At 46.5% G+C, this 12,799-nt stretch overlaps 1 protein-coding gene across 3 annotated transcripts in view; it reads right to left on the bottom strand.

The window, feature by feature from the left end:
* LOC119389207 (laminin subunit gamma-1) overlaps positions 1–12,799 on the bottom strand; it is a 234,219-nt gene that overhangs the window by 34,968 nt on the left and 186,452 nt on the right. For all 3 annotated transcript variants that reach the window (XM_037656412.1, XM_037656427.1, XM_037656434.1), the window contains 2 exons: positions 3,410–3,587; positions 1,493–1,615 (listed from right to left, as the gene is read on the bottom strand). In XM_037656412.1, coding sequence (XP_037512340.1) covers positions 1,493–1,615; positions 3,410–3,587 — 301 coding nt within the window. The remainder of the gene's footprint in view (positions 1–1,492; positions 1,616–3,409; positions 3,588–12,799) is intronic.

Raw genomic sequence — 12,799 nt, 5'->3', positions numbered from 1 at the left:
AACGCCGGATGCCTTACATAGCCCGACTAAGAAATGCATTCGCATTTTAAAAAATCCGGGAGATCCCGTGGGCGTCGATGTAATGCGAAGATGCATACATCGCCTTGTTTCTTCTTGAGGAATTATTCATGCCATGACATCTATATATCCCATGTTTGCATGTACAATCTTTCATATAATGAAACGTATATTCTGGTCTATACAATGCATGACCTGTCACTTATGTTCGCCACGCACTCATGTCATGCCATACCAATTTTAGTGTGTATCCAGTTAACAAAACGAACGGCCGGAAGCGCACAAAGACAGTGTCATGTAAATCATGCCCTACACGACATGCATGTCACGATTGTCATGTAACCACCTGTCATTCATGTCCGTCGTACAGTCACGTCACGCAATGCCAGTTTTGGGGTATATCAAGCTGGTGAAACGGCCACGAGCGCACCAAGAGCGTGGCACGTAAATCATGCTGTACATAACATACATCTCATGAGTTTCATGTTACCACTTGTGATTTATGTTCTTCATACAGTCACGTCATGCAATACCAAATTTGGTACATGTCATGATAGCGAAACGGCCGCAAGCGCACCATGAGCGGGGCATGTCATGGTGTACATGATATGCATGTCATGATTTTCACGTTACCAGCTGTCATTTATGTTCACCATACAGAAATATCTCGTCGTGCCAATTTTGGTATATATCCATATAATTAAAGGGTCGCGAGCGCCCCGAGACCATGTCATGTAAATAATGCTGTACATGACATGCGTGTCATGATTTGCAAGATAGGACCTGTCCTTTATGTTTGTCATATACTCTTGTCACGGCACACGAATTTTCGCATATATCAAATCAGCGAAACGGCCGCAAGAGCACCAACACCGTGACATGTAAATCATGCCGTTCATGACATTCATATCATTATTTTCATATTAAGACCCGTCATTTATATTCGTCATACAGTCATGTTGTGCCATACTAATTTTGGTATACATACCATCAATGAAACGGCCAGGGCTGTGCAAAGCCGACCGACCGACAGACAGACAGACAGATACGCTCAAAATCGCAGACGTTCGCTAAGAAATGCTACGCATTTAAAAGGACTCGTGCCGCCAGAAAGAAAGAAAGACCTGCTGTTGGCGATGTGCTTCAGCGAGGAGATCCTCGGCGTCCTGGCGCTGAGGCCCCACCCTTTCCGACCGACCGACCGACAAACAGACAGATAGATACGCTCAAAATCGCAGACGTTCGCTAAGAAATGCTATGCATTTAAAAGGACTCGTGCCGCCAGAAAGAAAGAAAGACCTGCTGTTGGCGATGTGCTTCAGCGAGGAGATCCTCGGCGTCCTGGCGCTGAGGCCCCACCCTTTCCGACCGACCGACCGACAAACAGACAGATAGATACGCTCAAAATCGCAGACGTTCGCTAAGAAATGCTATGCATTTAAAAGGACTCGTGCCGCCAGAAAGAAAGAAAGACCTGCTGTTGGCGATGTGCTTCAGCGAGGAGATCCTCGGCGTCCTGGCGCTGAGGCCCCACCCTTTCCAGGACGGCGCGGTGCTTCTCCAGCAGCTCGTCGGCTTCCTTCTGGATACGACCGGCCTGCAACGATTACAGCAGTTATTCCTCCGAAGCTCTGTCCGTTCTAGATGCACAGATTATACCGTTCCAGCACATTACTCGCGTACGGTCGATAGGTGCATAACGCCGAGGCCTTTTATCAAAAGTCGGCGCTCATGGCTAGTTGCAGGCTCTGGTAAATTCACTGCTGCTGGAATCTGTTAGAACGCTAAGGTGAGCGCCGTTCATTTCAAAGAAAAGGTTGGGCTTCACGGCAATGATACTCTTCTGTTTTTGGCACTCTGTATGTGATAGTAAGAAAAGCTCAGGGAACTGACACCCGTTGAGGACGTGCTTAACTCGTACGCAAGCAATGGTCGGCCTACGCGAGGCCAAGTTTGACCATGCTGGGTTCCGCCGTGTGACATGGGGGTGCACTTTCACACGAACCTACCACTCTATGATTTTATTTCACTAAGGGGGAACGATTTACTCCACCACACAAACATTGCACTCGAACCTTCGCCCTAATTGCACCTCAACATCGACATCGCTGGGAAAGAGCCTGTGAATATACGCAAGCGACAAGCAACTGATGGAGGTCAAGAAAAGCGCGACACAACAAATGAAAGAAGAAGTGCTCATTTTAACGCTCTAACGCTCTGAACCTGCACAATATTATGGGTTATGAAGGACTCCACTGAGCATTTAGTCATTTGGGGCTCTTTCAGGTGTAGCTTCTCAGTCTGAATACACAACAGTTTTTTTTCTTAGTGTTGAAATTGTACCGCGTCAAAATGTGACCATCTTGGGAGGGATTCGAACACGTTAGGTTAGCTTCGTAGTGTCATAGGTTTCCTTGATTCAAAGCTGTATATGCATATACACAGTCATCACAGAATCAAAGCACGAGTTAAAATCACGCCCCTGAGAGACGTAGACGGCTGAAATATTAAAGTGTGTGCTGCGGCGCTAAATTAATGACGTCACACAGCACATGACGCCCGTTCTCACATTTTCTACCAAGGCAACTGCACCACATGTGCGCAGTTTTGAAAAATATCTGCACGAGGTTTGTGCCGCAGGACATGGTCAATAAGTTATTTTATATTGTCACTGAGTGGCGTTATCGCGCAGCAAAATTACGGCGCCATTGCAGTGTGGATAACATATATGCCGCGGTGGAGTGGTAAGTGGTAACAGAGCTGGGTAGGAAATCACCTCGGGAGTGACCTCTCGGCCACCAGAGATAGGCGAGGGTGGTCGCGTAAAAAAAAGCAAAACAAAACAGAAGAAGAGTGTCACGTTAGCACGAGACACGCATGACCCTTCGCCATTTCGCGAGCCGTCATAGTTGGGTGAGCGATAATGCAAGAAAAAAATATAAAAACAAAGAAACCAAAATTAGGCGGCCTTAACGTTCCATGTAAGTGTTTTTAATGGAGCTAGCCCTTAGCGTTTGGTGAACATATTACAGCACTTGGGTAGACTTGCAATGAAAGAAGACGGTTCTTTAGTGGGTGTGAGCCATCATGATGGCACACACCCACATGAAAACAGTATGCTCTTTCAGTGAACTTATTCAAGTAATTTTCATTAATCATCCTGACAGCTACTTGGCCGTTATCTTAATGCTCCGCTATCACACGTGCTCTATACAACTCCCAACTTGAGCCTCCATTTTATATGAGTTTATATTGGTTAATTCGCGTTTCACAAGATTCGAGCCAACGCTCAACTTGCGGTTGGCTCGGGGCGAATTCCGGACAGTGAAATGTCGACAGGGGCTAGCGCCAAGCGCTCACCCAGGTGGTGTGGAAATGGGCGAGCGCATACCTCGTCGATAATTTCCTGCGCCCGGCGAGAAAGCTCTTCGACGTCGATCTCCGGCATCTGGACCGACGTGGCTTCAGCCAGGACTCGCAGGGCGTCGTCGTACGCCTGGCGAACCTCCTCCCTCGCCTCCTCGGCCATCTTCTTGGTGCGCAGCATCAGGTCCATGATCTCGCGCATCCTGGGTGCCAATCATCGTGTTGCGCTGGCCGCCACTAGTACACTACTAGATGCGAGACGGGAGCAACGGCAAATTGTACAAAAGAACGAAGGGTGCAGCAAAGTGTTCTTTTTTTCTCTGTACAGATTACATTTACGAACAGTGGTCGCATCCATAGAACACTGTGAGAGGCGGAAAAGAAAAAAGAAACGAAAAAAAAAAAACACGCGCACCCGCTGTTCTAACACTAGACAAGTCCGTCTAAGTTTTCTTTGGAATGGGCAATTTAAGGCCTTATTTCATTTACTAAGATGGTTATCGCAGGAGTGAGGTACAAAAAAAAAGAAAAAAAAACAAAACCAAATGTGCCACACACATAACAAATTAAAAGAACAAACAAACAAAAAAGTTTCGCTTAAGGGCGAATCAATGAATGCGATTCCAACAAATTGCAATGTTAAGGCTAGCAGCTCACTCTTTTCGATCCGATCGCGCATAACTCTACAAAACGCCGGTGTAAGGGAATACGGCCGCTCTAGTGAGAGAAGCTGTTTTCGCGCCGTCTGTTCGTCTCAACGCGATCCGGTGTGAGCACAGCCCATCTCCCGATGTCTATCGAGATAGCACTCCCGAACGTGCCCTTATTTATTTCTTTTTTTATTTAATCATACTGCCAATCCCAAGAAGGGATTATTGCAGGGAGGGCAAGAATATACAATACATAAATACAATCAAAGAGCGAAAATATAGAGGCACACAAATTTTTGAAATTCTGGGAAAGTAACACAATGCTATAAAAAAAAGAAAAAAAGAAACATGCAACACTACAGAGGCAACAGTACACCATCGGAAACCAAGCATACACAAAACGCAGTGGGTGCGATATATGATAATAGGTTACAGATCTTTTTTAATACATGTGGTATTCAATGATCAAAGTTCGCAGTTGCTGCTCGAGCGATCACGCGTTGCTCATTTATTTATTCTTGTTCTTATTTCAATGTGTATAGAACGCACAAAATTACGAGGGGATACGGTATTACGTTTCGTGGGTTCGAAACAGCACGTAAAGTAAGAGGACACAGAAAGAACCAGACAGGACCAGGCGCTAAACTACCAACAATGCTTTTTATTTGTGCGAACACGAATAAATAGGCTTTTCGCGTGAGAGGAGGGGGAGTGGTATTGAAAACACGCATGCGCCCTACCCTATACAACGCACGACATTAACTGTGCAGATAGCTAATCTCTTTGTTAACGCTATCGAAGGTGAACTGACACATGTTGACCCGACGTTATGCATTTCGAAGGCTTCATAGATTTCTCGGGCTCGGGAATCTCAGTAACTGCGGACGATGCGCGTCTGCTGGAAATAAATATTTATTTTTACACAAATAAAAAGCATTGTTGGTAGTTCAGCGCCTGCTCCTGTCTGGTTCTTTCTGTGTCCTCGTACTTTACGCGCTGTTTCGAACCCACGAAGCCTTACCAACAAGTTCAAGCCCTTTTAGGGTACTACGGCAAACGAACCCGGCAGTATTCAATGGGGCCTAAATATTCAAGGTGACAATCAAAGGTAATAACGTTAAAAAAGCACCCATTTCCAGATTCTTTTTTTCTTTCAGAAGTTTCAAAGAGACTCGCGCTGATGAATACAACTGACTGGAACACCAAGCTTATAGAGACAAAGGAGTAGGCAGTATACGCAGACGTTCGTGCACAACTGCAGGGAGAAGCGTGAGAGAAACGCCGAACAGAATATACTTTGTTATGCATTTCGTGATCTCTGCTAGTTTAAACAATAAAACACACCGACCGATATATCTAAGGGGGGCAACACTTTTCCAGGTAACCATCGAACGACTTCACTGGAGTAGCACACCTGTCGCCTCACGAAACGACTGCCGCAGAGATTTCCAGATTCCGCCGTCGAGCACGAGGGGCGCTTCGAGCCTGCTGTCTCTTTCCTTTCGCCCCAGCGAGCGCGCTGACAAGGGGGCACGAAGACACGTCAGCGCACGCCATGGTAACTGTGCAGCTCACTATGTTCTAATCAGCCAATGGCCGTGGTGTTTATGAGGCGGTCATTTTGGGTTATGGCATCGACAGAAGAGCGATTTGTAGCTCGAAATTCCAGGCCGCGTGCTGCGCTATAATGTTTGGCTCGCGTGTTCCCGGGACCGTGCTCAAAAAGTGCTGCAGGGCCGCGTAAAGCTTACGTTTCGGGACCAACTCGAGGGGCAGTAGTAAAAGCATGCACAGCGGGCTCCTTCCTTCGGTCAGTGGGGACGTTTGTTTGCTGCGACATGGTCGCGTTGCGCGCTAGTTCAATTTTATTTCATATCAAGGATGAAGATAGGCTTCGGAGAAAAGTGACATTCGTCACTTGAGGAAAAACCTTTCCGTACAATGCGCAGTCGGCCACAAAAAAGTGTTCACGGGTGTCATTGCAAATGCCAAGTTCGGCTGTTAAGGCGTGACACGTTTAGGAAACTATGGTGCAGGTCGCAAATGCCGCTACAGATTTCGGGGCTATGCGCCAGGGTTACGATTCTTCCCCCGCCAATCCCGTTTACCATTGCGACCCGCAATGTTGCGGGATCGAAGCCCAGCCGCGGCGGCCGCATTTTCTATGGAGGCGAAAATGCCAGAGGCCCGTGTGCTTAGATTGAGGTGCACACGTTAATAAACACCAGATGGTCAAAAATTCCGGAGCACTGCACTACAGCGTCTCTCATAATCAAATCGTGGTTTTGGGACATTCATCCCCAACAATTATGATATTATTGCGACCCTTCGCATTCGCTTCCCTATCAAGTAGCACAACTCCATCAGCAGGAAATATGCGATCTGCAAGGAAGGACAGACTCGGTCGCTTCCCGTCTCGAGCGCCACGGCGGGAAAGCTGCGTGCAGACGTCGCCGTTGAAGGCGCCTCTGGCGGCCTTGACGGGGTACCCTCACCTAATGTAAAAAAGGGCTTCGCTCTCGGAGCCAACTTGGGCGTGTTGGTTAAGCATGATGAAACACACAGCGCAAGTAAACAACGGGGACACCCCTTCCGGTGTCCCCGTTGTTTACTTGCGCTGTGTGTTTCAATTTTTGCTCTCACCCGCTCGCTCCGGAATTCGGGGCCTGAATGTCCAATGGGTCACGTGACCGGCGAGACAACGTCCAACGAGACGGAATGTCCAACCGAGACGGAATGTCCAATTTAGAAGAGATAAAGGCGCCCTAGTTTGAAATTTCTCAGACAACTGATTCATTGGGTTAAGATAGCCTAACGCAAGATCGCATTTTTTTGTGTGTGTTTTGCAAATAATATCGACTGTCTGCGGCGTCGGGCGTCGTATTTTTGTTTCCGTATTCGCTTTACTGCATTTATCATAATTTCAACTTTTGTTAGTTTTATTTCTATTTTCTATTTTTAGTTTTAGTATGTATGTTGAACATGTTACTTTATTGCTTTATTTTGTTTGTTTGCATACTTTGCTGTTCCTGTTCATGTCTGTCATAAATCGGACATCACAACCCCTTAAATGATTACAGGAGAGGGCGCTCCCTCGTCCACTTTGCGCGGTATCTATGTGCGTTTAGTACCCGATAGTGTTACCAGCGCGACTCGTAGCTAAAGCGGCGAGTGTGAAACACTATTTTTGCCAGAAAGCGTCGCGAGGCAGGACGAAGCCCTTGCTATGAAAGTGCGAAAGAAGAATAGTTCGAGGAGCTCGCTTATTTGTTAGAAAACCAACAGGACATTATTTGTGGCTTTTTTTTAACTGCGATGTAATAATCATAACCCATATTGGAAGGAATCCAAGTGGATGAAAAAGCACCCTTTCCGTCGGTGGGATCCGAACCCGCAACCTTATAATTACGGCAACGATTTGCGCTTGCTAACACTGCCAGGGATCAAGCTCACGTAAATACCCAACAAAGTGGACGAGGGAGCGCCCTCCGTCGTAGAGCATGAGACGCGTAATGCGAAAGTTGTGGGTTCGAATCCCACCGAAAGAAAGTGTGCTTTATCGTGCTGTTTAAGTCCTTCAAATTTAGCTCATATTCATTACACTACAGTTAAAAAACATCAACAAATAACGTACCTATGCTTTCCTTGGCTTGATTGTTGGCTTTCTACGAGCCCCTCGAACAATTATTCTTTCCTATTAAAGAGTGTGGGTCGAAGAAGCTAGGGAGGAAATTTCCCTTTGAAATTAAATTCTTGGGTTTTACGGGCCAGAACCACGAAATGATTATGAAGGATGCTGCAGTGTGGGGTTTCAGTTTTGACTACGACGCTTCTCAAACGCGGGCCGGTCTCGGAAAGGCTAGGCCGTTAAAGAGGTCGTGTCACCAAACTTTGAGGCTATACAAAGCCTGCTGTAGGCTTCCTCTGTAAGCAAGGACGCTCAGCACAAAGTGTTGCACGCAGCAAACATTTAAAATATATTTTTATTCACTTCCAAAGTCGCTTTGCTCATTCTCGCGATCGACACCCATCGAGCGCGACTGACGCCGACGTCACTGTGTAGGAAGCGTACCGAAAGTTTTAGTGACGTCACAGCACATTAGAGTGACGTGCAATGAGCGGTGACCAACAGTTCTGCTGCACCGGGCCAGTCAAGAAAGCATCAGACTATCGGTTGCGAACTGCTCATTTTTTCTGAGTTTATTGCCGAAGCAGCCAAACTTGCTCGCGTTTTGCCAAGTGCTTCGCGTGAATAATTTCTCATTACAACACATAGCATACATGTAATCGTCGGCGACAATAAAACCGTTTTTATGATGTTTAAAATCACTTGTGGACTTTTCAGAACCGGCCTGAACACGAGCTTTTCTATTACTCTTCCAATGACGTCAATATTAATGCTGTGAAAATCAAGCGAAAAAAAAAAACTGGGCCGGGAACAGACTTGCACGCATTACAGTGAAAGAACGTCAGCGATTACAATGACTTAAAAAAAAAAACTAACGGACTACGGCGAGAAAACTGATAGCTAATCGATTATTAATAAGGTCAGGTACCGGGCTAGTTGATTTTGCATAATTGTTAAACTGTGCTAAAGTTGCAGGTACATATTTTTCGGGAGGACGCACATAACAAAGGCATGAGAAGCAGATTTGTTGAAAAGGCATCAAGTAACAAGAACACGAGAAAACGGGTACAAAAGGGAGTTTCGAAAGGGCATAAAAGTCGAGATGTGCCCCTCATTCGGTTGCTCGGTGTGCAGAGGCCTTCTTGGCCAAATCTGAATTTTATTTCGAGGGCAAACAGCGTACAAAAGCTTAACGGAAGATTCAGCACCCTGCGACATCGACACTAGTGCTACGTGTTCGGTGTGAAACATTCCGCACATACCGTCCTGAGTGACGACACGCTAGTAACAATGACGTCGACGATATGAGTCTATATATTGTGGCGCCGACGCCTGGCGAAGCTCTCACTCCCAGCCAGTGGCTCCAAGGTCGATCCAAATAGGTCGCGAAGCTTCGGGCAAAAAGCGGTTCAGAACCTATTGCCAACGACATCAGCAAGGGGAGTTATGGGTGCTGCGATTGAAGCGCGACTGTGTTTGGAGGGAACAAACACTAATAGCGAAAAACCAAGTTTTATTGAAGGGCGAAGCAATCTTGATGTTTTACAAATTACATTTATTTCCTGAACAATATTATGTAGGTGCAATGTGCTAAGAATGTAGGATAGTGTTTAATTATTACGAAAAACCAGTTTCTTAGCGCCCCCTGAAGAGAGACGCACGTCACTGTTATTCAGTGCAGCACTTGCGGTGCATCGAAAGGCGCGCTCGTAAACTCGTCTGCAACGACACGCCCCCTCACGTGTTCTGGTGTTTCGCACTTGCATGCGTTCTGTGAATTATTGTGGTGAGAATTTGATTTTGGTGTTGGCGAAGTTGCGAGGTGCGTTTCATCGTTGGTGAACGTGTTGGCTGCGGTGTTCAACGGGCAACGGCACGACGCGGCTAACATTTCAGGCCGAACGCCTTCCTCGGTACTTTCGGAAACGATGTGGTGTTCCAAGGATGCAACAGCAACACGCGTACGCCTGGCGAGCCCTCTCTTCTATATAAGACACCGGGGCAACGGTTCGGAGTAGTGTGCTTGCTGGATTTTCATGGATCAGTATTCCTGCTGCCCGGTTTCCTTGGTGAACACGCAGTGCCTACTTTATTTCCTGCTATCGGTGAGCAGATCGCTAAGTTATCTGTCGCGCTATAATTCGCATGTCTTGATACGCTACACGTAAGATAATTTATCGGAACATAAGGCAAAACATAGTTCATGTAGTGTACGCACTTTTTGTACTTATTACGGCATTTGTTGCGCATTGTGTAGGGTGTGATATAATTGCGTTATTGTGACCATTGAATAAAACTGAAATATCAATATTTTGGCGTGACCAGGCGTCATTTCTTCTCGTTAGAACTGAAGCACACATGCAATGCGCTCTTTAAGTCCCCTGCGCATGTGCGAAGCAAATAAGCAACGCTGCAAACATGAGTGGTACGTTGCTGCCTACTTTATTCACACTATGGAAGATGACACGAACGCAGAATAAAAGCTCCAAGAATAAGGTTTCCTAGTAAAACCAAGGTGAATTGAACGGCGGTACACTTAAACACCGCTGTTTAGTCACGGGTCGACATTAGTATAGCTAGCGTTGGCTTCAAGCGCGCTCGCGCTTGAAGCCAACAAGTTGCGAGGTGCGTTTCATCGTTGGTGAACGTGTTGGCTGCGGTGTTCAACGGGCAACGGCACGACGCGGCTAACATTTCAGGCCGAACGCCTTCCTCGGTACTTTCGGAAACGATGTGGTGTTCCAAGGATGCAACAGCAACACGCGTACGCCTGGCGAGCCCTCTCTTCTATATAAGACACCGGGGCAACGGTTCGGAGTAGTGTGCTTGCTGGATTTTCATGGATCAGTATTCCTGCTGCCCGGTTTCCTTGGTGAACACGCAGTGCCTACTTTATTTCCTGCTATCGGTGAGCAGATCGCTAAGTTATCTGTCGCGCTATAATTCGCATGTCTTGATACGCTACACGTAAGATAATTTATCGGAACATAAGGCAAAACATAGTTCATGTAGTGTACGCACTTTTTGTACTTATTACGGCATTTGTTGCGCATTGTGTAGGGTGTGATATAATTGCGTTATTGTGACCATTGAATAAAACTGAAATATCAATATTTTGGCGTGACCAGGCGTCATTTCTTCTCGTTAGAACTGAAGCACACATGCAATGCGCTCTTTAAGTCCCCTGCGCATGTGCGAAGCAAATAAGCAACGCTGCAAACATGAGTGGTACGTTGCTGCCTACTTTATTCACACTATGGAAGATGACACGAACGCAGAATAAAAGCTCCAAGAATAAGGTTTCCTAGTAAAACCAAGGTGAATTGAACGGCGGTACACTTAAACACCGCTGTTTAGTCACGGGTCGACATTAGTATAGCTAGCGTTGGCTTCAAGCGCGCTCGCCATGCCGGCTCGCCGTAGCGCGAGTCCTTAGCGATCAGGGGCCTAAGAAAAATATTTCGAGGTCAAATTTTCGCGCTAGTGACAACAAAATGACATCACGTATTTAGCGGATATTGCATCACATCCGCTTTATTTTTTGTTCCGCTGGAAGTGTTCCCTCCCCACACAGATGGCCCTAAGCCCCCATGAGCAGCCCCAGAGAAGAAAAAGAACTAGGAGGCTCACTAGTACATATACGGCTGGTAGTGTAAGCAGTATGTCAACAAAGAGCGTTAAGCGAAAAGCCAGAGAGGCGGAGAGGATTTACTGGATGGCAGCTATGGAGAAAAAACCGGCTTTGAGTAACTACCGAAAGGGCAAAAAAATCACAGCATATCCACGGGGTGAATGATGATGAGTGGGGCGAAGCTACGGAGGGAATCATCTGTAAACCGTGAAACTCTTCCGTGAAATGCGCCCAGTACATAATATAAAGAGTGTGAAACATCGTGTATATATTAAACATCAAACTTTTATTGTACTGTTGGTTTACGTGGTCCCTTCATTATCACTTGTGATCGGTGAAATGCAAGGAAGAAGTCCGCTCCCGAGCGAAAGAGCGCCAAGAGCGACCGCATTCCCCGCTCGCCCTGTGCGAATTAAAGGCAAGGCTAGAGGGAAGACAGGACGCGCGTTCCACGACGCGAGGTCGGTAGCATGCCCAACGAAAGCCAACGGAACGCGATCGTGCAAGTGCTCCGGCTTCGCATCGCCTCATGGTTCCATTTAGCGTCCCAAAACCAAACATATTGCTCAAGGTGTGCCTTGCGTTTTTCGTAGAAATAATTTCTTTATCATGTACATTAAGACGAAAAGTTGAAAGCTCACTAGAGTGTATCGCCCGCAAAGTATGTCTTTTAGTGTGATTTAACTCTCGTACGGCAGGGTCCTCGCGCCGTTGCCGGTCCACCTCGCCCGTTGACGATCGGGCGAGGTGGCTACATATAACTACTACTACAACACTTTAAGAAAAACATCTGGCGTCTTTCGTTGGTTTATTTCATCAATCAACGGCGTTTTGAACAAAATTTTTATTGTTTAATCACGCACAGGAGAAATCTCACCATGCAGGCACTACCTTGGAGGTAAACAATGGCTGCTAATGGCAATGAGAGACACAAGAAGTCGGCTTTTAGCTAACACTTACACTTCTACTTCTACTAACGTTTCCTACTGGAACATGCCAATGGCTGCTAATGGGGAATGAGAGACAGAAGAATTCGGCTTTTAGTTAATGCGCACGCTGCGAATTTTTTATTGTTCAACAACGCACAGGAGAAATCTCCCACCGGCACCACCTTGGAGGTCAAAGCGTAAGACTTGTTACTCACTACTACGACCACGACGACTACGAGGGACGAACGGGTGCCGCCTTAAGGAGGTATGGTAGGGTAAACCCCCCAAAAACTCGAATTTGCAATTTTGACATCGAGAAATCCACTGCACTCTGAGGAACAAACCTGCGGAAGCTCCACGTCGAGCGGCCGCTCCAAGCCGTTTAAATACCGCGCCAAAGTGCGCCACGCGCCCTGGTGTTTAAAAATGGCGGAGGGCGCTCAGAGGACGGTTTGTTTATGGTTGTTTTCCTTTATTTTGGTGTGTTTTTTTGTTTTGTGGGTGTTACTAGTAAGTATGCATATTATTACATTATCGATTGTTGTAAATACTTACTTATTTTACAGATCCGCCGCTA

The sequence above is a fragment of the Rhipicephalus sanguineus genome, chromosome 1, assembly GCF_013339695.2.
Source record: "Rhipicephalus sanguineus isolate Rsan-2018 chromosome 1, BIME_Rsan_1.4, whole genome shotgun sequence".
Taxonomy (NCBI): Eukaryota; Metazoa; Arthropoda; class Arachnida; order Ixodida; family Ixodidae; genus Rhipicephalus; species Rhipicephalus sanguineus.
This window is presented reverse-complemented; position numbering and strand designations above follow the sequence as displayed.